The 25,637-nt window shown below is 40.5% G+C and overlaps 1 protein-coding gene across 4 annotated transcripts in view; it reads left to right on the plus strand.

Annotated features, from left to right (window-relative positions):
• The window catches only part of CHCHD3 (coiled-coil-helix-coiled-coil-helix domain containing 3), a 296,929-nt gene that overhangs the window by 263,985 nt on the left and 7,307 nt on the right, over window positions 1-25,637 (plus strand). For 2 of the 4 annotated variants that reach the window (XM_011995834.1, XM_011995833.1), the window contains one exon: window positions 21,288-21,423. In XM_011995834.1, coding sequence (XP_011851224.1) covers window positions 21,288-21,423 — 136 coding nt within the window. Of the gene's footprint in view, window positions 1-21,287; window positions 21,835-25,637 lie in introns of those variants that run through there. The other 2 variants (XM_011995831.1, XM_011995832.1) reach the window with 1 other exon arrangement.

The raw sequence follows: 25,637 nt of genomic DNA on the forward strand, positions 1-25,637 counted from the left end.
CAAATAATAACTTTTTTTTTTTTTTTTTTTTTTTTTTGAGACAGGGTCTCACTCTGTCACTCAGGCTGGAGTACAGTGGCATGATCATAGCTCACTGCAGCCTTGATCTCCTGGGCTTCAGTGATCCTCCTGTCTCAGCCTCCTGAGTAGTTGGGACTACAGGTGCAGTAGCTAGCAGTGTGATGCTGGTTCTTTAAGAGAGAGTCATTAAGAAATCGACTTCATGTTCAGTTATCCCAAGGTGTCAGTGATCAAGTAATTACCTGTTGGCTTTGCCTCAAGGGAGACATGTGTGCATACTCTCCCCTATGAACCCCAGAGGTGGCAGGAGTGTAAAATTCTGACTCCTGAATATCTACAATAGCTCCAAGTAGTGGCAGGTGGCTCTTCTGGAAAATGGTACCTAGAGCTTCTTTCTCAATTGGACCTTTTGTCACTAAGGAGAATAGTCATCACTTTGCCTCATTTTTTTTTTTTTTTAATCTCAATGCACTTTGATATAATGGAGTATCTTTTATGCTATAAAAACTTTCCTTCCCTTTTAAATCTTTAGTCTCACTAGTCCCAGTTGCATCTTAATATTCAAGAAAGGCAGCTGTGTTTTCCTTTAAGCAAATATAATTGTTGGGGGAAGGCATCTCTGCTTATCCCATGGACAAATACATTATGGGTAATGCCAAAAAAGAAAAAAGCTTGGGACCCCAAGAAAATTACGTAAATCTTTTCAACTCTTCATAAAGCGGATGAGTGCTGCCCTTTTCTTTAGAGCTGGCAGCTGTGGAGGCTACGGCCCAGCACGTGGACAGAGAAATCGCCATCTTTCTTTCAGTTCCCAGGTAAAGACAGAGAAGACAGAGATGCCCTTTGTGTCTCCTGTCTGTTTCTCAGGCAGCCACATTTGTCATAGTGGAACCTACTTCCATTTTGATATTCCAGGTTTTTTTTCAGGCTTTTATATTCCATTTATTGAATTCTGGCAAGATTTGGCCGTTCTCGGATGTTCTTTATCTAGGGAAATCCTTTGTGCAAATGTGGGAGGCAATCCTCTCAAGCAATAGAATGAAAAAATACCAGCAGAAGCATGCATTAGTTATCACTGGGAGCAGAATATGGCCCTGGCCCAAGCAGGTTGCATCTAATAGCCTCTTGTTGCCTGGAAGGCTTCTGGTTCCTGGAATTGCTTGGAGTGTACAGGCAAGCCCCTGCCGTAAAGGAGGAGACACAGCAGCAGCTGGGGAGAATCACATTTGGCCCACAATGGCAGTAAGATGGTGCCTGGGAAGCCCTGCTCTCAGATTTGCGGAGAGCCAAATTATGAAGGTTGGATGTGAGATGGTGTCATTAAGGGCTTTCTGGAGAGATCATGCAATTAACTATGAAGCCAAATGAGCCAGTATGTTAATATATGGCGAAAGTACTCCTAAAATGCTCATGAAGGCAATCTAGTGACTGTCATAAAAGTTTCTTTTAAGCAGAAACTTTTTGAAAGGGTAAATGCTAAATCTAAACCTCAAATCAACTTTAAAAACAGACATAGCTGAGATCAAGGCTCAAACATTTAATAGAGGCAAACTCTTTTACTCCAGAAAGTGAAGAAAGAGACTGCTAAGCCCAGATGATTTTTCCTGGCTTTGCTTCCCTTTTAGAGGATGTGGATTGAGCCAGAAAGGGGCATTATCTGGTCTCTATTATTTTCAGACACTGTGGATTTTGTATGGCAAGGTGCTTATTGGAGGAGAGCCAGGCTTCTCGTGAATTTCAATCTGACAAAATGCCCAGCCTGAACTACATGACCATAAGAAAGTGCCGAACCAAGAAAGTCCAACCCAATGCTAAAGATAGAATACTAAGGAAAAGTTTAGTGCAAGGGAAGGCAAATAAATTTTGTTTCAGGCACCAACTCCATTGATCGTGGTAGCGCCCTGCAGTATTTCCTTGAAAAGGATTCAGAGGCTATGACAGACTCAGCCTAAAAGAATGTCAAGATTGATTAGTGATGTCTGTCGCTGGCTTAAGCATTGAAAGAGCTGGCATTTTTCCTTTGTATTTGCTACTTCTGCTTTAAAAGCATATATAAAAATGTGTTCACCCCTTGATTGACAGTGCCTAAACCAGAAATAGGAAGGATCTGGTTGGGGTAGGGGAGAGAAAGGAGGAAGAGAGAGAAGGAAAAAAGAAGGACAAAAGCGTAAAGGACTGTATAGTGCAATTTTCATATCTTTTCTCTGTTCTCTTTTCACCTTTTTTCCTACCAGCAGGTTTGGTGAAATGAAATATCACAAAACAGGACTCTATATTTTGTTACCTCTTGTCCCAGTATGGCTCCTAGTAGGAGAACTCATTACTTCTCCCTCATTTCAGGCAACCTGAGCGCCAGTGAAACTGACTGGCATTTGCAGGTACCTGAAAGGTAATCAGAGTAAGAACAACTGGTAAAATGTCCTTTATGTGCAGTCTTTCCTGCCGTTTCGTTTATAATGACTAAGAGAATATATTAAGATTCCATTTTGCTGAGCATTTGTAATATATGCAAACATATTAACCTTTGGTACATTTTTGAAATAGTCTCCTGGGCAAAGACCTTAGTTTATAAGCAGGGAAATAAGACTTCAGTCAGATGGCCTCACTCCTAAATACTGGAAGGAGGAAATGCTCCATCTGTTAAACAGTTCTTTCAGTCTAAATGTTGGCACTTATAACCAATATTGGAGATCTAAAAGTGGCCAGATTTGATGGTGTTTGATAAAAATTAATATTATAATTGATTTACCATCACGTTGAAATCCTTTGATAAAAAGCTTTCATTCCTTGATTTCATTATGCAGTATGTGATTGTGATAAAAATTATCTCATTATTCAATTTAGATAACAAAACCAGTTATTCAAACCTTAAACTGAAGTTATCATCCTGAGCAGTACTTAAGTCTTTCTCTTTTCGGGTCTTCAGTCCTAGCTCAAATTTGAGTTGCTGGCCATAATCTTCCTATTTGACAGTTGACATTGATTAAGTTAGGCCAACAAGTCTAAAATTTCAGTTTCATGGTCTGCTGTATAGCCACAGCCATTACATACCTCTAGTACCATGATATGATATATGATATGATGTATGATCTGATTTGCCAAAACTCCAGATTTTATAGACTTTTCACATAATCATTTAGTAATGTGCAATTAACTTCTGAATGGTAATCAATCCACATACACCATGATTTTATGATGTGTAAGGCTTCAGGTTCTCACTCATCCTTCACAAAGGCCACTCACTCAGGCACAGGGAAGACCTTTAATTTTATCTGGGTTTTCTTTGCATTCAGCCATGGTGCATATATAGAAAGGAGAATCCTCCTAGTTCATCCTCTTCCCCATTCCTGCTTATGAGTTGGCTACAAGGCCATTACAGGCAATGCTGTCATTACCTGTTCATTTAAGACCATTTGAAAATGAAATCATCATTAGTACTTTCACATTTCTCCCTATTATTTCTAAATGTCCTTTGGTGATTAAAGCTTTTGTGGGTGTGGGGTAGGGGAAGGGACAGACCTCACAGCGTGATTAAACTGAAATGTTACCCAACATTTTAATAACACCAGCATGTCTAAGCCTCCTCCAGAAGACCATCTGCTTGGCATCACAAAATAACATTTGTGACCCTAAGGATACAGAAACACACGAAAAGAGGCTAGAAACCAGTTTCTGGCCTGTTTGAATACTGGTTTAACAGTAATAGAACTTTAACTGTGTGGATTTATTATTCTTGAAACATCCAACTTGTTTTAGGCAAGATTTTGCTACTATTAAGGCAAATTAAAGCAGTTTGCCATCAATTCTGTTGAGTTCCCCTCACTGCTTAGTCACAAGTAGCAGCCCTGCCACCAGCAGTGGGCAAATCTATGCCAAGTGTAATTACTTCAAATACAGTTGCATTTATTCATAGGGAGGACTGTTGCTCCCTGTGAGCACGTACTTGGGGAAAGAAAAGATACGTAGGTTTATGTTCATTATGTACCCCATGATGGAGGTGTGGTTTTTAACATGAGTACAGCTTTTTAATCCCTTCATCAAAAACACATGCAGCAGCCCTCCTCTTTTTCCACCACCTGAACACTTTGTGGTCACCTTCAAGTTTCGTGAGCAGTTACCAACTCTCAGACGTATCATATTCTAAAACTTGGTTTTTAAGTTGGCTGTTTGAAAATAGCAGCTCATTTTTCTTTGGAAAGAAGATGATAACTAATGGTTAGGTTCCCAGAATAACCTGCAGAAATATATTAACAATAAATGTGTATTAATAATAATAACAGCTACCATTTATTACAGGCTTACTCAATGCCAGACATTGTGTGGAGAGCTTAAACGTTATCTTACTAATCTTCACAACAATGTTAAACAGTAGGAACTGAGGAAGAAGTTGCGTCTTAGAGAGATCAAGAAATTTGCTCAAGCTTCCATTGCAAGTAAGAGGTAGATCCCAGTTTTGGATATGCATATTTTAGATGCTAGATCCTGTGTTTTTAACCATCACAGTAAATGGCTAAAACATAAGTAATGACTGTATTCTAGAACTTAAGTATTTATTGGGGAATTGGTTCTCAATTCCAGTTGGGATGTTAAGAACATGTGTAGTTTGACCACTCTTCCTCACAGGTCTGCCTTGTTCCCCCACATATACACTGACTAATAGAGTGCTGATGAGAAGTGGAGAAGGTACCCCAGTGGCTTCTCAGGGGGAAAGGTTTGAGCAGCTGATGGTGTTTGGCAGATGTAAAAGGCACTGGGAATACTGCCCTTTTGGAGCTTCTGGTCTAATGGGAGAAATAACTGATCATCCAAATAACTTGACAATGGCAATTGTGAAAAGTGCTGTCAAATGCTATGAGGAGCATGTCCCATGGAAATTGACTGTGAGGCATTGGAGACAACTTCTTAAAGCTGATATAAAGGCTAAAATAGTAGGCATTAGGGGAAGGGCAGCAGGGCCAATGTGTGTTAAGACCCTGAGGAAGTTGCTGAGCTCCTTTGGAGTTCTGAAGGGAAACCTATTGTGGGAAAGCATTGTAGAGAGAGATGGAGGCAGGGGTTACATCTTGTATGACCTAGTAGGTCATAATCACTGTTTTGGATATATCCCAAGAGAGGTAGGAAATCTTGAAGGGTTAGGGTTGTAACCTAGAAGTTGTGAGACCAAATCTGTAGTTTAAAAAGGGGCACTCTGGCTGTTGTTGTTTTGATAATGAATTGTGGTAGAGAAGAGAGTTAGAGACCAAAAACGGAAACAGAGGGACTACATGGGAGACTATTGAAATAGTCCAGGCAAGTGGTTATGGTGACTTGGACTAAGATAATGGCAATGGAAATACAGAGTGATCCATTCCAGGCCAGGCACGGTGACTCATGCCTGTAATCCCAGCACTTTGGGAGGCCAAGGTGGACAGATCACTTGAGGTCAAGAGTTTGAGACTAGCCTGGCCAACATGGTAAAACCCCATTTCTACTGAAAATACAAAAATTAGCTGGGCTTGGTGGCAGACACCTGTAATCCCAGCCACTGGAGAGGCTGAGGCATGAGAATCAGCTTGAACTCAGGAGGCAGAGGTTGCAGTGAGCTGAGATTGCACCACTGCACTCCAACCTGGGCTACAGTAAGACTCCATCTCAAAAAAAAAAAAAAAAAGAGAAGAAAAGAAAAAAGGAAGTGGTCAATTCTAGATGTATTAGAATTTAGACAAGACTAGGTGACAGAATGGATATTGGGAATGAAAGGGGGAAAGGGAAAGGTATCAAGGACAACTTCCTGAATTTGGAGGGTCTATTTACTGAGATGGGGGAGAAAAAAAATAAATTGGGGGTAGAGGAGGTAATTAGTTCAGTTTTAAACATGTGGTACCTGTAATGCCTTCCACGTAAATAGCAGTAGTCAGTCACCTATAAGAAGGCTGGGCTGGAGATACAAATTAGATAGCGACCAGCACATAGATGGTATTTAAAGCCATGAGAATGGTTGAGGTATCTGTGGAGAGAGGAGAGAGAGAATAGCAGAGAGACCTCCAGGACCATCACCCCAAGGAACTCCAACATTGAGGGATCAGTTAGAAGATAGTGAGCCAGACAGCCAGGAGGAAAAACGGGAGAGTGTAGTATTATGGAAGCTCAAGAAACTCTCTTCAAGAAAGGGACAATTTACTGGAACAAGTCTGTGCTGATCGGGTCCTGTAAGATGTCTACTAAAAATCACTGGATTTGGCCACTTAGAGGCCTGTGATTTTAGCAGGAGCAGTTCTATCCAACAGTTGAATGAAAGCCACTTTGGCATGGATAGAGAAGAATGGATGGAAGGTAAGGAAGTGGAGGCAGAAATTGAAAGGGTATTTGCTAGAGCTGTGCTTCCAAAAACATGGTAGCCACTAGCCACTTATGACCGCTTAAATTTATTAAAATTAAGTAAAATTTAACATGCTTTTCCTTTGTTGCACTAGTCATATTTCAGGTGCTAAGTTACCACCAGTGGTGTGACCACCATGTTAGACAGCGTAGATTTAGTACATTTCCATCACTGCAGAAAGTTCTGTTGGATGGCACTGTTCTAAAGAATGCCAGAAGGCAGGTGAGAACCATCTCAGGAGAGAAAATCCCACTAGAAGGCAAGGGTGGAGGAAGGTAAGAATTGGATCCATGCATAGGGATTGCCTTTCTTTTAATGAGAGAGACACTCTTCCTCCAAAGTAACAATAGAAAAGGAGAAGATGGGTGCCGATCCAGATCTTATGTTGGGAAGATGAGGGAGTTATCTTTTGGTTTATTTTTATCTCAGTGAAACAACAGGCCAGCACATTAGCCAAGGGTGGAAAGGGAAAAGAACCAGGCGAGATTTTTGAGGAGGTTGGAGATGGCATGAATAATCCTAGTAATAGGGGGAGAGTGAGTTTACCAAAGAAGAGCCATAACATTGTGACAGGATTTAGTGTCTGTGAGTTTATAGTGATTCTAGTTTCCCTAGTTTTGTGATTTTTCTCCAGAAACACTCAACTGGAGAGTAGTATTAAGGGGCTTTCATAAGGCAGCCATTCTTAGATTGGGCTGTGTGTAATGGCATGTATTAATACTGCTGAATTGGAACCCTTAGGGAGATGTAAAACTAATGGAGCTTAGCATGGTGAATCCAATGCAGACATGAATTGAGAAATGCATTATTTGGTCCTACAGTAATATATCATTATCCCTTTACGTAGAAATCATTGAGATTCCACCTCTGAAATACTCATGTATGAGACTCATCATAATCATTTGGAGAATCTGTGTGGTAGATTGTTGTTTTCTGTACTTCATAGTTGGTCTTGTTCATTTTAGTCTCAGCAGCAGACTAGAATGTTAAGCCAATTTGCTAAATCTTGCCTGTCCTCTGTAAAATGCTTAAATCCATTTATGTAATACAAAGGGATATGTTGGAATTTACTGCCTTCTTATGGCATCAGTACTGAATACTTTAATCAGAGCAAAAAAAGAAACATGTTAGAATTTTCAAATTACAGAGTTATCGTGTGGATGTTTCACAGGGGCACGTGCAGTTCAGTGTGCTTATACACCCGTATAAACTTCTCACATTTATTAGCTATAAAATACCTTGAAGGTATATTTTCTTCTAGTTTTTATATTTAATTTATGGAGTATTAAGTAGGAAAATATTACAACAACTTGAATGCATGATGCACTTATTTTCTAAAAATTAGTAAATAGTGTTATCGTGTGTGATTAGTTGTGTTTAATGCTAGAGGTGAGATATTACGAATTAGCAACTCACCTTCTAAGTTATTTTCCTTACCAGTTACCTTAAACATGTCCATTTCCCAAATACAGAGAGACCATTTTCTCATTTCCAGGGACTTCCAGGAGATTAAAAGGTTAACATTTTCAAGAATGCAAGGCACTGTGTACAAAATTCGTATGTTGTTTGAGCACTTTTTTTAAAGCCTCTATGTTCAAACCTTTTGAAATGAATTTAGTTCCTATGGAAACTTATCGCTGCTGGAGATAGTGCCCTTATCCAAAAGAAGAAAATAAAATCAATTCAGAGCATGATTTTATAATTGTATAACATAGCTTGGGAATGAACATTAGGAATATGTGCAGTTGTGCTCTTCGGCTGTTATACTGGTTCATATTAGATTGTGTTTGAAAACAACCTTGCAAATGTCACCATCTGTCCTTCACTTTGAGGCCAGAATAGGTAAAGAGCGGTTTAAGCAGAAGTTTCAGTGGGTACTCTTTCCTGCAACACCACAGGTAGTACCTTGTGAGGAGGCAGGGGATATGATAAATATTTTAGAAGTAAAATTAGCATTGGTAGTTGGAGGAGAGGGAGAAGGAAGAATGCTGGTTGTACTCCTAGGAAAGGTTGGCATTTTGCAGGCTATTCATTCACTAGAATTCATGTTGATGAACACAAAAAGGAGGCACGTGAGGCAGATGGACTGTTTGAAAGTTGTAGTAATAGTAGTGTATGCTTGAAGTGATAACTTAGCCTGTGGTAAGGATATGGAAAACTGAGGAAGGGTTAAAAGTGAAAGAGGTATTTTATTTTTTATTTTTATTTTTATTTTTTATTTATTTATTTTTTTGAGAGGGAGTCTCGCTCTGTCGCCCAGGCTGGAGTGCAGTGGCGCGATCTCGGCTCACTGCAAGCTCTGCCTCCCGGGTTCACGCCATTCTCCTGCCTCAGCCTCCTGAGTAGCTGGGACTACAGGCGCCCGCCACCGCGCCCGGCTAATTTTTTGTATTTTTAGTAGAGACAGGTTTCACCATGGTCTCGATCTCCTGACCTTGTGATCCGCCCGCCTCGGCCTCCCAAAGTGCTGGGATTACAGGCGTGAGCCACCGCGCCCGGCCTGAAAGAGGTATTTTAAAACAAGAACTAACAACCTCAGTGACTTCTTGAAAGTAAAGAATCAGCCGGGTGCTGTGGCTTATGCCACATCCTAGTACTTTGGGAGGCCAAGAATGGCGGATCACTTGAGCCCAGAAGTTTGAGACCAGCCTGGGCAACACGGCGAAACCCCATCTCAGCAAAAGAAAATCACAAAAATTAGCCGAGTGTGGTGGTATGCGCCTGTAGTCCCAGCTACTCAGGAGGCTGAGGTGGGAGGATCACCTGAACTCAGGAGATCGAGGCTACAGTGAACTGTGATCACAGCACTCTACTCTAGCCTGGGTGATAGAGCAAGATCCTGTCTCAAGAAAACTAATAATTTAAAAACAGGAAGATGAATAAATAACAAAAGAACCAAAAATTGATGTATGCTGATGAGCTAACAAGATTGCTATTGGTGAAAAGTAGGAGGAAAATCTTGTTTGGATAAGAAAACTAATAACAAATTGACCATATCCAGTTGATACTTAGTGTAGAGTCTTAGAAGGAATCTAAGAGGATCATCAGATGTAGTCTCTGGCTTCAGATGGCTAAGATTACTGATTGTATATTTTATAGAAAAACTGAAGACTAAAGAAACCTAAGATCACACAGCTACCAACTGGTAAAGAGACTCGAAATCCAATTCAGTCACACACAGAGTCGTAGGAGTACCCCTAAAGAAAGAAAAATACTTTCACAAGGAACTGTAGAAGAGGAGTAGGGACAAATATCTGAGCTTTGGGAATTACTTAAAAATAAAAGAGGAAAGCGGGTGGGGAGAGAGTAATTAAAAAGACCGAGAAGGGGCCAACTTACAATTTCATGAATAGAGAAAGCTTCCAGGCTTTCCAGATGCTCATGTTACACCTCACACCCAATGGCTTGCCCCATGACTTGAATAATGCGTTGGTTTCTCTGTCTCTTTTCTCACAAGGTTACTGCGATACTAAATCAGAAGGGTTTGTGCCAAACTTGTGCTGAAGGCTGATAATGTAGGGGGCATTATGAATTGTTTCCCAGTTTACATTTTGGTCTTTGCGTAGAGTTTGCATGTGGGATTTCATCTCTGTCGTCTTTAAGTTTTCAATCAGTTTTCTATGTAGTGCCACAAAACCTGTGGAAATGGCATCACCATTAGGAATTGTGGTGCCCAGGCATCTAGGGGGAAAAGCAAACTTTATTACAGCAATTTCTCAGGGGATACAATATATATAAATAAAATATCATTGCATTTTTTTGAATGTTATTTCTTGACAAGCAATATATGCACATGATAGAAAATGTAAATATTATATGCAGAAGTCAATCTCCTTCATAACTCTTTGGCCACCTATCCAACTCCCCTCCTTGGAAGCAACTGCTATTTCCAATTGTGTATTTTTTCAGATATATTTTATAATCATTTCTCAGCCTTTTGGCTAAGATCAAGTGTAGATATTTATGTCAAGTATATATATATTTTTTATGTATATGTCAGCATATACATGGTATATGATTTTAAATTAAACTTGTGAAATCATGAGCTCGTGCAGAATAAGTAATCATTGCTGTCTAACATCCATAAACTCTTATTCCATTTTCCATTAACCATTCATTTTACCGCACGTCTGTTTCGGAGAACAAGAAAGAACTTGGGCTAGAAGTACTGGACACTCAGTATAAGTGTGAGGTGAAGCCCATCAGTAAATACATAAATATATTCCTGCCTTAGATATGTTTATATGTAAAATGATATGCTGTGGTGGAAAGTACAGCCTGGGGGGCAGAGAGGAGCCTGGAGCATCCCTTGCCAGTGTTGAACATCTCCCATTGTGGGGTCCCCTACACCTGCTCAGGTACCACTGCAGGGCCAGGCAGCGGGGCCTCCCCCCAGTTCGTATGCTGTCTCTGCTGTTCTGTGTCCAGCTCCTTTAGGAGAACCTTCTTCTCGTGTACTGCTTTTTTCTCATGCGTGGGCTTACTCACTAGAATTCCTCTTGCTGTCAGAGCACTGACCCAGCTGGTGAGGTTTCCTACCCAGCAATCCATTTCCTTCCACTCCTCCCCATGTCACCAGCCTTATTTTGTAATGTTCTTCACTGTGGACACCCTTCTTTAGCTAAGAAATCGAAGTGTTGTTCCTTAACCACACCAGGTCTGCAAGGACCATGCCCTCCTTTCTGCCTGCCCTTCTTTGTCTTTCTCTAAAAGAATTGAAAACTCGCCCTTTTCACACCACCTTCTCTGACATCCTAACTTTTAAGCACATTTTTACTAGTTCTTCTACTTGATGGGAATGTCATGGTCTGCTTACAGAATGTGTCCTTGATGAAAGTGTTTTGACTCTGTAATTTGTATGTAAATCTCCATGTGAATCTTTAAAAAAAAAAAAAAAAGTCTGTTAGAGATGTCACTGCCTCCAGCTCTAGCCTTTTCTTCTCTCTTCTTTTGCTGCCTTTCCTTCATTTATTCTCTGTCTAGAATGCCTTTCTATCCCATCTCTAATTGCCTAAGCCCTTTCCATTCTTGAAGACCCTACTGAAATTCCATAATCTCATCTAAAACTTTTCCTAGTCATCTCCAGACAGATGTAATCCTTCCCTTTTGTATTTTACTATTGCCAGATGTGTCCCTTTAAAGCAGCTCTTATGAGCTAGATAGGTCTGCCTGACTCAGTCTCTTTGTCATGTCCCAAGGTGCCTGGTATCTCACAGGTACTCTAAAGGATACTGAATTGACCTCATCCTGCCACCTCCATTTCTTCTTCACTGCCCACTTTCTTCTTTACCAATTTCTACCTGGCTTCTGCCTCACGCACTGTGCTCAGATTCTTTCTCCAGCTTGCTACGGAGCACATTCCGTGGCCGTTTATGTCTTCCTTCTTTTTGACTGTCTTCTCTGTCATGAAACTCTGGTCTACCCAGCCTTGTGATGCTGTGTTACACCAGTTCTCTCCACGGTCCATTCTCCTACTGCTCCATCTTCCTTCCCTGTCACCCCCAGGTATGGACTGTTCACCAAGCCTCTGTTGTCCTTCCTTCCCTTTGCCTCTACACTCCCCACCACATCTTGCAGGGGATTTCGACACTGCAGCTGTAGCCCTGCCATCATGCTGAGCTCCAACTCCATGCTTTAGATCGTGGTGAGGAGATGTTATTTCCACTTGAACTTCCTGTCATTACTTGAGCATGTTTATTCTTTAAATCCCCAAGGCCTAAGCCATCCTGTTATTCTCTCAGTCCTTCATCTTCTTTACCTCCATGTCCTCTCAGTTACCACATCATTCTATCCTTTCTTTCCAGTGCCTCCATTCTTGCTGGATCATTCTCTTCATCAGCTTGTTTCATCTTTATAGCTGGATGCTGCTTCACTGACCTCCCTGCCATGGAGTTCCACTTCCATCCGTCTGATTTATTTTTACATTGGATCCACCTTCCCAAGATGGTACCTTTATAACTTCACCCTCTCATTTAGAAAGGCCAGTGACTTTTCATCACCTGCAGGATAGACTCTAGGTGTGCTGTCTCTTCTTGGCAGACTCTCCGTATCCCAGCCCCTCCCTTCTCAGCACTACCCCACTCTTCCAACCCTCTACTACAACCTGAGTCCCCTGAATATGCCAGACTCGATTGAGCCTGGACCTCAGCTCACCTAGAGCCTCTCAAACGCCCTCTGACTCTTACAGTCCTTCACTCTGTGGGCTTTTTTAAAATCCCATCTCCTCTCTTCCTTGGAATCCCCCCAGACTACCCCTTCCCCCAAACTATCCACCCACAATAGAATGGTTATACCCTCAGAACAGCTGTAGCGTATACTGCCTGTACTGTTTCCTTGACACTTCGGTTGCCTTGTGTTACTTGTGACCTTTATGAGTGTGTGTGTTTCTCCCCCAGTAAATAAGTTTCTTGGGGGAGTATTTAGTATTCTCTCCCCTCCACTTCGTTCCTGCCCATCCGTGACTGCCCCCTTCCTAGTCTGTACACAGTGGCACAGCTCTGATGTCCATGTGACATTCTTTCTGCCTTGCAGCACTGCATCCAAGGAAGTTTGGCAGCATGGCCCATTGGCCCCATTTTGGGATTTCCCTCTTCCAGTGGCAGTGCCTAAGCATTCCCCTCTTCAAGTTACTGATAGTGATGGAAAACAGACAAAGGCTTGACTCTCCCCCTCCTCCCACTGCTGCTTCTGCTGCTCTTCATTTTTAGCACTCTGACACTTAAAGGGCAAATCAGTATGGATAATTTTTTTTCTTCACTTGTCCCTAAAATAAATACATTTGCAATTCTTTCAGTTAAGGGAGCCAGACACATTCCTTCTAGTGTGTATCTGGTATTTGGATCTTGCTTTTAAAGTGTAGTGGAGAAAAGCGTATCATGTAAAGTAATGTAACACGCTCTCTCACCACAGACTTAAATTTTGGTCTTAACCTAGTTTTTTAGAATGTGTCACAGTCCTCATTGAGATATGTGACAGTTTTGAATTTTTTAAAATTAAACTGTTCTTGACTTCTCTTGGTATTAAAAGCACTCTCTTAAATTTGATCACAGCAGGGAAGAGGTAGGGGTACTGGAATGTATTTTTATGCATGGACGACTCAAATGGAATTTCACCAAACTTTGTACCACCCAAGTCACCCCTCAGCTGAGAAGGAACATATAAAATTCATCCCAAAGGGCAATTCTTTGTAAAAAATTATAAACACCTAAAAATAGAAGCTTCACATGCATGCGTGCCCACTTATATTTCTGCACAGAAAGCTGCCTGCATGCTACTCAACAGCAAGAGTCTGTGATTCTAAGCGATTCTAATAGATTGAGGAAAGTGATATAAGAAGGCCCATAAAGTAAGTATTTCTCCAAATAGGGAAGGATTGTTTCTGGGAGGGCATGTTTGATGTTCCCTTCAATTTTCTCGTTAAGTCTTAGGTTGATTGTTAGTATCCTTTGTCAGAAAAACCTGGTAGATTGCCAAGCCTGGTGCCCTGTCCCTTGGCTACACTGGGGACTCCCATGTTGGCTATTTCCAGTTATCCATCTTCTAAACATTAGGTTTTCTGCAGGAAAAATGGGTGATAAAGGGAGTACCACCCCTTCAAGAACTTGAAATTAAAGTTATCTTCGAAGACAGATGTCATAGTTTGCTTTAGTTCCCAGCCTTGGACTCCCCATTTCTCTCCCTCGTCCTTCCCAGTGGATAGGTTGCTGTGCCCACCACTGGGAAGGGTGGATTCCTTCCCTTTCTCCTCTAATTCCAGTAGATTATTTTGCTTCCTAATATATTTCTGCTTTCCTCAACTTATCCCAGTTCCTCCTGTCTTCCTTCTGTTGTGGGAGTGACTGAGCAGATAAAAGAATAAATGAACCAACCAACCCTCATGTTTTTAATCCTAAGACCAATTTTGATGAACATTCCAGAGTAGCATCATGAGGGATTGGAAATAACTCACAAAGCCTCGGGGGTGTCAGCATAAGTAGAATATATTATATAGATATTTAAGAAAATAGTTATTTAAGGAAAAATCTATGACTGATGCATTGTATATGGCTCATGATGAACGTATTTCTGTTACGTAATTAAACAGTTGTTTTACGAAGTCAGGAGAGAGTAAATGCCATGCCTTTCTTTAATAACAGTAGTAATAACAATGCTTTTCTTGACCCTGAAATCTAATTGAGATATTCAAATAAAAAGTTTGACCTGTGTTAAGATTACTTGGTCTCATTCACACATTGATATATCCTTTGGAGATTCGAATTTAACATTTTCATTCCAATACCTGTGGATCTTTTGAAAGGACAAAGAGAATAATCTTCAAATTTGCAATTCTTATAACCAAGGGCTACTTCTATGGCCTGTGATTTTATTCTGTTCCCGCTATGTGCATGCTAGGAGATAGTTCTACCCAGAAGACTTTATATAACTGCTGCTAAAAAACTGCATTGTTAACCCACTAGTGCCTGTTTTTATTACAGCATTATTATTTGACATTTATTAAACAATAACAATATTTCAAGCATTGTTAAGAAAGAAAGGGAGGGAGGGATGGCTTATAGCTCTTTAAATAAAGGCTCCCCACCCAGACGAAAGTGCAATTTGTTAGCTATAGAATTTTGCCTGTTGAGAAGACTTTGTAGGCTTGAGAAAATAGCATCTCATGAGTACGTGATCGTTCTAAATTATATGTGATCTGGAAGTTTATTTGGGGTCCTTCCAGATTGAGTTCATGTTGCCTTCAGTTATGTTGAGTCCCCAAACTCTATACAATTATTGCCTCTTAGTCCTGGTATCTTCCAAGTAAGAATTAAGTAAAAATTTTATCTGCCTTTTTAGAGATATGTAGCCCAAATATAAGTCAAGAACATCAAGATATGTTGGAAAGTAAAAATTAGCCAATGGTTTGTTTCTTCCACCTCATACCAAATGCCTGACTTCCCAAATCCTTCCACCTGCTAAACAGCTAAACAAAACTTGGGGACCCTCATTCTTTGGAGACCCAGTTTCCTAAGTTCAGACCCCTAATGAGGAGCAGGAACTCTCCAGCTCTTCAGTTGTGCTGGGTGGGCCCATACAGTGAGATCCAACTCAGGGTTTGGTGCAGTTGGCAAGATCCCAGGAGGGTTTTCTGTGAAGGGTAGAATGAGAGCTGCGTCTTGAGAAGGAACCAGGCAGCAGGGGAGTCCCATCGTGTCAGTGTGTGAGTGTGTTACTCTCCCCTGAGCACCACAGAGAAGCCTCAGCCTCTACCAGGTGTCATGTGGCCACATGTCGTTAAATTCCTGCTCTCCTAGGTTTTTCCACCCTGGCCCCCATCATTTCCAAGGACCCAGTATTATTGAATAAGAAAAACACATTGCAAAATTGAAAAGTTGTTTGCTCACCTTACATTTTGGTGTGTTTGTACCCGTCTGTTTAGGGTGTATGAGGCCTATCGGCATAAGAACTGTGTATCTGTGTGTATAGAGTGCTGTGTTGCTCATTTTAGCAGGGATAGGTGGCCAGAGGTCCTCTCTTTTGGATTTTCTTGGGTTTAGGGCTTTTACTCAGAGTCCTAACACTGGAGTGGAAGGCTGGCAGTGCTTTCCCCTCCTGCCCTCCAGGTCACGCTCCCCCTGAGGATCCAGACTATGGAATTGTGAACCTGACATCTTTTTCCAAAGTCAATAGTGGATTAAAATTAAAATGTTAAATCTTAAAGTATTTTCAGATACATACTATTCTTTCAAACCTTGAGTTTACAGGATAGAATTTTATATGCTCTGTTTTCTAGCTAGCCAAAGCTAAGCTTTTCTTTTAAAGCCCAAACTGAAGCTATTTGATTAAATAGTAAGGCCCTCATTACAGGTCATGGTCTGCTCTCAGTGTGACTGGTTCGTTGAGCTAAGTGCTGAACTAGGTGATGTCCAGGTCAGCATTCCTTTCTCTGGTAACAGTGGAGGCCGCTTGGCATTTTGTGTTGTGTTGGTAGAAAACGTATTAGTTAACATTCATCATGTTGGTAATCAAAAGAAATTGTATCTCAAATTGTATATGAAAACAAATGGAAACAAAGCAGGCAGCTTTTGGAGCTATTTGGACCACTTTAGAGAGGGCCCTCTAAAGTGTAATTGTGGAAATTTGATTATAGCTCAAATGGAAATATCATTAATAAAAGGGTTAGCAGTTATTAAGAATGTCAGAAAAGCTTAAAATTGAATTTTTCAGATCTTGCATTGTTAGAGGCTATTTACAATTTACTCTGAAAACAAATATTAGGATATTTAGATTTAAGGTAAAATCAAAAAGTTAATATAGTACATTTCAGCTATTTTCTTTATATTGCATTTTACAATAGATTAATTATAAGTGATAAGAGAAACAAAAGTAAAGGATTACATATTTTTAAATATTGGCAATGTGCCTAGTAGCTTTAGTTTTGCATTTTAAAAGAAAAGCAGAAATCCTAATCACTGGGTTTAACAGCTAATAAAAAGTTGGTAGAGAAAAAAATTAGAGTTTTGCATTGTGATATAGGAACTAGACCTAAAGATTTGATTCCCTGATTGTGTCGTGTGTCTGCTTTTAGTGTAAAATACGGTTTTATGAGACCACCTGATCCTGTGAGGATGCATTATCACAACCTGTTAAAAAAAAAATTAGAATTCTTTTAACACCAGCCATTCTCATATTCATTTTCTCTCTCCCTCCTTCTTTCCTTCTTGTTCCTGCTCTTCTCCCTCTCTCTGGTCTTTCATCATAGTATCTGTAGAACTCTCTCAGCGTACTTCTGGTTCAGGTACAGAGAAAGGATCCTTTCTTTGCATGCCTACACTCATAATGAGTGACTTCAGTGTCCTCTAGAGCCTTGGGAGTTGTGGCTGCTAACTGATTGAGTGCAGAGTGGTGTGAGGAGTGTTATCTCCATATTTTTTCCTTCTCTGAAGTTACCTTATTATCCTCACCGTTAACATTAGCAGAACTAAAAAGATGGGTAAGTAGTTTTCTTGAAATGTAAACCTCAGACCCACATCAAAGAAGATTCTAAGACTTGAAAGTAGAGGCAGCAGTGGAACCAACAGATAGTTTTAAAACAGAAAACCAAGTGTAACTGTGTTACGGAGTCTTAAGAGGGGACTTCTGAATACTCCCTCCGCTTTGTTTTTGCTAAAACTGTTTTTGTTTCTCTTTGATCAATTAATTTAACTTACAGGAAAGTCTCCTAAGGTAATAATCAGAAATGGTAGTAATAATTTATGTCCTTCATGTTTTTTAAGCAGTGAAAAATTAGAAACAGCCTGAATGTGTATCTTTATTCTTTTCTGTCTTTTTCCACAGTTTCTACAATAGACCTGTTAGTATAATGAGAAAAAATACTTGGATATATATTTTTAGATGCCTTTTAAGTGAATATTAACATTAAACATTAGCCAAAAAATGTTTTGCTGGTGACAGGCTACAGAATACCTACCAAAAGTGCTTCTTCTGATTTTGTTCTGGGGTCAAATCTTTGGGACTCCAGTTCTGCCTTTGGTACTGTCAGCAACCCCTTGGGCCTTTGGTGCCACTCTATGGGGTAGGGAGGGCCAAAGGGAGGGCGGGCTGCTAGTGCTTGTGGAGATGAGGGGAGTGGAAGGGAAGAGCAGAGTAAAAGAGTACAAGAAAGAAAAGAAAAGAGACGTGTGTACATATGGTAGGATCCATGAAAGGTTCCCAGTAATTTCAAGTGACCACAAAACTGAATTTTTTTTTCTTGTTTTTGTTAAATGTATGTTTTCGAAGGTTAACTCTGTTCCACCGATTTTTTCTTGCTAAACATGTTTTTGAGTAACTATCAGATCTTCCCACTTCTTTATTAGTGTTTTAAGTTTTCCATATCTGTATTTTATCCTTAACATTGTCATTCACCGTTTATTTGCCTCTTCCTTACGTACAAAGAAATTAACTTGTCTAATCATCCTTTGCTGCTAAGATTGAATTTTCCTTTCTAGGTATCTTGAAAGTCTGCCTTTCATTATTTTTGCCTAATAGGGGCTTTTTCCATCAGCAGGAATGAAAGCAGTCAATAAAAGTCAATTGCTGACTCTATGATTATATGGAGGGTTTACCATAATGCATATTGGAAATGTTTTTGAAACCTTTATCCTGAATGGAAGGTGCCATGGCTTGTGTTTTATGGCCTTCTAATGTTAGACAGCAATCTCATTTAGCATTTTCCCAAAGTGAAAACAGTGCATTAGGGCAGTATAACAAGCTTTACAGATCAATACAGAGGCAAACCTTTACCCTTACAGATTAATCCAAGAAAGTGTCCCAGAGTCTACTCCAGGAGCTGGAGGACAATTATGCATCCTCTTCCCCTCTTTCTACCATTGGATCATTAATACAGATTGAAATGTGTACAAAAAGAATATCAGAGGATGACTACACACACACACACACACACACACACTCAGAGGATGACTACACACACACACACACACACACACACACACACACACACAGAACAGACCACCCGACAGGAAATCAAGAGCCCTGGAAGTGAGTAGTATTGATTTGTGGTGATAAAAGTATATTTTGACACATTTCAAATCATAAATAACTCATGGACTTTAACTTGCATGACTAATAGCTCAACTCAGGATACATGCTTATCTACAACTTAAACTACCTCTTTCTGAGGAGTCCGTAACATTAGGTGAGTTACCCCATTGTGAGTAGTCTTTTTAAAGGAAAAAATACGCTGTCTTCTTTATGATGTGCAGTGTGGCTGCTCATTTTTACAGTCTTTTCCTGTATGTTAATGAGGAAGGACTGCATATCTGGTCAGGGTTGTTCTAGCCTTCCCTCCTCACCTCCTCCCCCCTGCTTTTAAATCTGAGACACATTGGAGACACGATCAGTTGTCAACACTAGGATACAATGTAACCCCGCTTTCCTGTGAGCTATTAGTCATTAGTCATGTATTTGCTAGGTTCAGCTGATCTGATGCTTAATCATATTTTATTCAATATTTATCTAGATGCAGGTCTTGCTATAATTAGTCACTTAGTGGTATCTGTGCCTATACTCTTTGAAGCACGACTGATTCCTTTTAAATCCTGATGTTCATGGTAAAGGATTAGGGAAATCTGTGTCCAGAAAAATTCATAGACATCTGAAGTTTGAAATCTTAAAGCATGGAAACTCCGGGGATTCTATTTAAATTCTGTTCTTAGGTATTTGACAAAGCAGTAAGGTAATGAATGAAAAAGTAAAAGTGATGTTATAGAAAAATTGTTGAAACTTTTTTTTTTCTCTGTATGTCTGTATTCTTTAGAGGGTAGTAGGAAGTCAGGGAACTGCCAACATGCTTTGCGTTTCTATTCTAGCAAAATAGATATTAGCTTAGTATACTGGATAAAAGGACTGAGGAGACAAATCGTCGCCCAGGGGTTTCTTTATTGATGAGAAATATTCCCCCTGTGTTCTCTAGGGGTTTTTTTTTAGAACCCATTAAGTTTAAAATAATGTGATTTCAAGATTACTATGGAAATAACAAATTTAAATTTCAAAAATAGAAGTGATAAGACTGGAAGCTTGTATTAAAACTAATTTGAAAAAACATGAATTTCTAGATTAAAAGTAGTAGTACTGTGTTTTTTTTTCTCTGTATGTATTTAGTCCTTATAGTCCAAACTTCCCTGCCGTGGTAATAAGAATATTTTACCTTCATTTGTATAACTCATTTGGTTTATTATCATTTTTCAAGCGTATATTATAAGCTTTTTGGAAACATTTACATTTGGTCTCAGATATTCACAGAAGCAATCTGACTAAAATCTGAGATTTGTAAGTATAAGTAGCAAAATTTTAACCCAAGGGACTTTAAAATGTTTTCTTTGTACCCATTTGTATTCACTGAGTAAATGTATTACATGACTTCTGTAGGGGTTCCCATGTCTAATAGCTGAGGTGACAAAATAAGTCACAGCCCTTGGAATTTGCATTCTAGTAAATGTAGGTTGCTAAATTGTATTAGGTTGTATGGTGTAGTCACTGTCACGTGCATGGCAAGAAAAGTGAATACAGAACCAATGGGGTCACCATAAAGGGAATGATAGACTGTACCGGGGTTGGGGGGTGGAGAGCTAATGAAGCTGACACTTGAGTGAAGTATCAAAGGATGAGTAGGTTTTCTCCAGATATATAGGCATAGGTGGGAGTTTGGGTGTAGAGCATTTCCAGAAGCAAGAGCAGCGTGAGCTTAGACCTGAAGAGAAGTGTAAGAACCAAACCCTGAACTGGGTTTGTCCAGGCTTCAGCTGTGTGCAGGGTGTGGGGGTGAAGGCAACAGGGTAGGCAGGAACCTGCTCAGGAAGGACTAGCCAGCTGGCCTTGTATTTTGTGTAGAAAGTGCTGGGGAAAGAGACCGTCTTCGATTTCCTATTGGAAAGAACCCTCTGGAAGGTGTGTAGGGGCAGGTGAAGAGGGTATCAAAGCTGAGAGACCGGCTGGGAGGTCATTTCTTGAGTCCAGGATGCGCCTCACTTGGAAGCAACAGAACGACAGTGATGTGGAGCAAGAGGACCAGGCTGCGGGGATCCCCAGCTTTGTGGCCAAGTGGATATGGGAATGGAAGGGAGAACTTAGGGCTTCCAAGTTTCTGGCATGTTGATACGGTTTTGGTTTGGAAGGGACGGTTATATTGTCCAGACTAACTCACAGCAGTGTCAGGTAATGGAACTCATTTCTTAGAATTTATTTACCCTTTGTCATTTTTATCATGGGAAAACTTTAGCTATCTTTAAAGTTTAAGGAAAATTCTTTCTCTTAAACTTTTTTCTACATTTGCAACATCTGTGTCTTACTGTACGTTTTGTGTGTTCTTTAACCTTGATTGTTATTCTGAATGAAGACCATTGGTCTCAGCGGTCCCTGTGTTTGTTTTCAGGCGGTATGAGTCTCATCCAGTCTGTGCTGATCTGCAGGCCAAAATTCTTCAGTGTTACCGTGAGAACACCCACCAGACCCTCAAATGCTCCTCTCTGGCCACCCAGTATATGCACTGTGTCAATCATGCCAAACAGGTAGGTGTGCCAGCCAGGCCAGTGGGGGCACTGGGCAAATCGAAAACTGGATGACCTGGGGCAGTGGTAAGGACTAAGTGGGCCGCTGTGTGTGAAAAGGCTTTCTAAGCCCTAGTCGTCATCATCAAGAATTACTGTAATGAGTTGATTAGGGCATAACTTCTGTCCGATCATTGTCAAAGAGCCCATATCTTCCTTGCGTTCAACTCATTTACTTGCAGAAAAAAGGATTCTACTAAGATTATACTTTTCTCCACTTGCCCTGAGCTTTTGTCTTCTAATAATAATGTTCTCAAGGTCATTCCTCATACTTTGAGGCCAATATTTAGAGCCAGTGAAGAGGATGCAGATTAAGAGCTGGCACCTTTGGGCCCATAAGCAGCAGGTAGTCAGGCAGAGGGCCAGGTTAAAAAAGAAACCCCACCGTTCAGTCACTGTCCAACCCTTCCACTAGTTTGACAGAGTCCACTTAATTGGACAGGGAAAGGGAAACCAGAGATAGCATTTAAAAAAGAATTCCACTGCTTTTATAGACCATAGCCATATTCTTCTCTTGACCCTTCATATCAGAATAATACGATGTTCACAGGACGTGCATTTTCTCTAATTTATGTACTTTAGAAAGCTAATGATAAACCCTGAAGCAAATTATCCATTCTGGCAGGTCACATAATTGCCTATCATTTAACCAATTTAACAGTTGGATATAGGTTGTTCTGAGAGGCGGAAATTGTTGGAAACCTTGATTCCTTCTGCTGACAAACTCCATAGATTTGACCTTCTAACCCAACTAAATCTAGTGTTTGAGTTACACAGCATGCCTTTCTGCAGCCTAATTTGCTGTAGTTATAATAATATCACTTGGTGTAAAATTTTTATACTCTGCAAATATTCGATGGGAGGGTTAGTATTGTCTGGATAGCTGGAAAATAACAGTAACATTGGTGGAAAAAAATATAATCAATATTTATTAAAAGCCTATGTTGTCCTTAAAAGCCTAGTGGCTGGCAACTTTTTTCTGTTTCTTGCTTGTAGCATAACTCTTAGTAGCATGCCAGGAATCCTTTTCTTTAAAGGTCTTTGGTAGAGGTAATGTTGCTAATGTTAAGTTAGTACATTTTATTTGTCGAAAATAGCTTCTGATATGCTCTTAATAAACCCCAGCCTTCAATATGAATACAAACTGAAGGACTTGGGACTTGTAGGTTGATTCATGGATTTTTCTAACTTGATAATAGTGCCTTATTGAGGTGGTGGCCAGTGGAAAAGAGTGACTGTGACAAAGTGTATGTTTCAATGCTGGTCTCTAACATACGGGCCTGTTTGTGCCATGTGATTTGTAACATTACCACAGTGGCAGCCGCAGGGGCATTGGGAGTGCTGACCCCATCCTGCCTGTCTGAGTTGTGTAGAATTATCTACACATAGTCCTGTGACATCAATGGTATATATTAATAGGATAAAGCAAAGTTAAGTTATGACAAAATGAAATACGCCACATGGTGCGATAGCGAGTTTGAATCTGGCAGACCTGAGTTTGTACCCTGTCCTTTTACTAGCTCTGTGATCTTGGGGCTTGAGTTTTCTCATCTGTAAATTGGGGTAATGTTGTAAGGATTACCTTTATATAAAGTATTCAGTAAATCTTATTTTTCCCCTTCTTTCCTCAGTTGCATTATTGTGCGGAAATTTACTAAACAGGTCAGCCAAAAGCATCAAATTATTATTAATGATTTCAAAAGAGACCCTCTTTTTTCCCCCTCAATCTCCAGTCTGTTATTTTCAGCTAGTATGTTTGGAGTATCTATTGTTTTCATGGCTCTTGTATTCCGTTATTAGGAGGTGTATAATACAAGTTAGTATTAAAAAGATAGAAGTCGTCAAACCTTTTTTCCTAAGATGGGCAACATTGAAATGGACAAGAACCAAGAAGCTGCACTGCCTGACATTTCTGCAGTAGTTAGGAGTGCACGGTCATTTCACATCCATTCTTTTACTTGTTTTCTTATGACAACCTGAGATGTAAATAGAGATGGTTTTATTTTCACCATTTTCCAGTTGAGAGCATTGAAACTCAGGGAAGTCACAATAGTAAATCACAGCTAGACCAAGATGTACCTTGCCATAAAAACAAAAAATTTCAAAATACGTAAGTGGTGTTTGGTTTTTGAGTGGGTAAGTTTGTGAAGGGGCATCCATCCATCATCCACTAATACAGAAATAAGTCAGTGAGGGAAAGGGAGAGCGGAAGCAATAAAGGGAGGGCACAGAACATGGAAGATCTAACGAGCGGGGGACAGAGTCTGAAGGTCACACGTGGGGAGTGGGTTGATGAAGCCTGTGATGAAAGGGGCAGCTTGGCACTGGCCCATTTTAAGATCACGCCACAGTGGCCAGAAGGAGCTTCTGTCAGCGTTTCACAAGCAGTTACTTTCCCTCCAATACCAGGTTGTCCTTTTGCTCCTTGTGAATTTAGTCTAATCTTGTGACCCCAGCTGTGCCCCTATTGTTTGAAGAGACTCCAGCAAGATACATGGTCCCTACTGCCTGTTTTAGCAGTTCCTCATGGGCCAACTTCTTATATTCCCTTGTTATATTTCCTGTTAAATCCAGACAACAAGCTGGACATGCTAAACATGGAAAACACTGCACATGACCACAAGCCATTAGGTTGTGTTGCTCATATCTCGCACAGTGCAAGGGGTTCCCCCATGGAATAATTCCAATGGCTAAGTCCACTCCACTTTTAAATAACTCATAAGATTGGCCTTTCACCGGTTCCCTGGGGCATTGTTCTAGAGACTAATAGGTTTTACTGATGGGAAAATTTCCAGATATTCCTTAGCCTTACTGTTCCTCTCTGCTTATTTATCCACTTATTCACATCAGTGTTTCTTCAGCTGTTCTTCAACAATTTCTCATGGGTTGACATGAGACATTTAGACTATTAGTTCTTGTGTATTAAGTTATGTGCTCTTCCTGAGTGTAAAGAGATATTAAATAGCTCTAATTATTACTTCTAAGACTTAAAAGCTACCGGCTGGCTGGCTATATGAGATACAGCATTTACAAATGAAGGAGCACATCGATTGATACATACTTCTGTGTCTTTTATTTCTCATATCTGCTTAGCCTCGTAACTTTCTCAAGCTCGGCAAGATTGGATTACCTCTTCTTACTTTTGATGCCAGGTTCCCATTCTATCTTACTACACCTACCTTACAGGAGAAATGGAAAGGAGTAGGAACGAGAAGCCAATCTTATTTGCTCACGGGTAGACCAAAGTGTGCCCAACTTCTTTTTTTTAAAAAAGGGGAAGGGTGTCGAAAGGGTTTGCTGTCAGACCTGCATTACCTCTGGGACCATTCCCTGGGACATACCACTTCTCTGCTATTTACTTGCAGAATTGGACTACATTGGGAGTCGCTAGTCTAAGCGTTTCAGCTTTTTCCCAGCCCTGCTGCTATTGACAGAAAAGTGCAGAAGCTGGCTGGACCCTTATGGCACATTCTGTGTTCACTGGGAGAGTGGGGTTTATAGGAAATGCTATTGCTGCCATCCTAATCTAATTATGGTGACTTGAACTTCAGTTGCTTTGATAAATTGAAGGTTTGAACCAGGTGATTCATGAGGGCCATCTAGCTCTGTTATTCTAGGTCTGATTCTGCCTTCATGTATAGAGAGCAAAAGGTGGTGTGCATAAGCGTGCCTGTTCATAGGCGCACTCAGATGAAGAGACATGGCTCATGTGGTACAAGCAGCACGTCTCCTTTTGAGACCTCCAGTATTTGTGCCTTCGCCTCTTAAATTTTGCTGTTCATCTTTAACGTTCACTTGGGAAGAACACTTGCATTTCTGATTGGTCTGCTGCCGCCTGGCCTCCCATTGCTACGTACCCTTTCCTTGAGGTTCACACACCTGACAGCCCTGGGGAAGCCAAGGTGGCAGAAAGAACTGGGAGGGAATAGAAACAGTTTCACAGTTTCTCCAAAGTCAGTGAAGTGAAAAACAGCTGTCTCTGCGCTGGCTGGCAGAATGTAGCCTGCCGGCTAATAAAGGCCATTAGAAAATGCAGGCTTCCTCCAGCCAGTCGTAAGCCTCCCCTGGATTGTGATGCCTTTCATCCTGTGAAGTACCATGGGAAGTGAGGGATTCTGAAAACAGAGCAGGAAGCCAGCAACCTGGAGCCTGTCAACCAAGGGCAAACTGGGACC

The sequence above is a fragment of the Mandrillus leucophaeus genome, unplaced genomic scaffold, assembly GCF_000951045.1.
Source record: "Mandrillus leucophaeus isolate KB7577 unplaced genomic scaffold, Mleu.le_1.0 Scaffold5, whole genome shotgun sequence".
NCBI lineage: Eukaryota > Metazoa > Chordata > Mammalia > Primates > Cercopithecidae > Mandrillus > Mandrillus leucophaeus.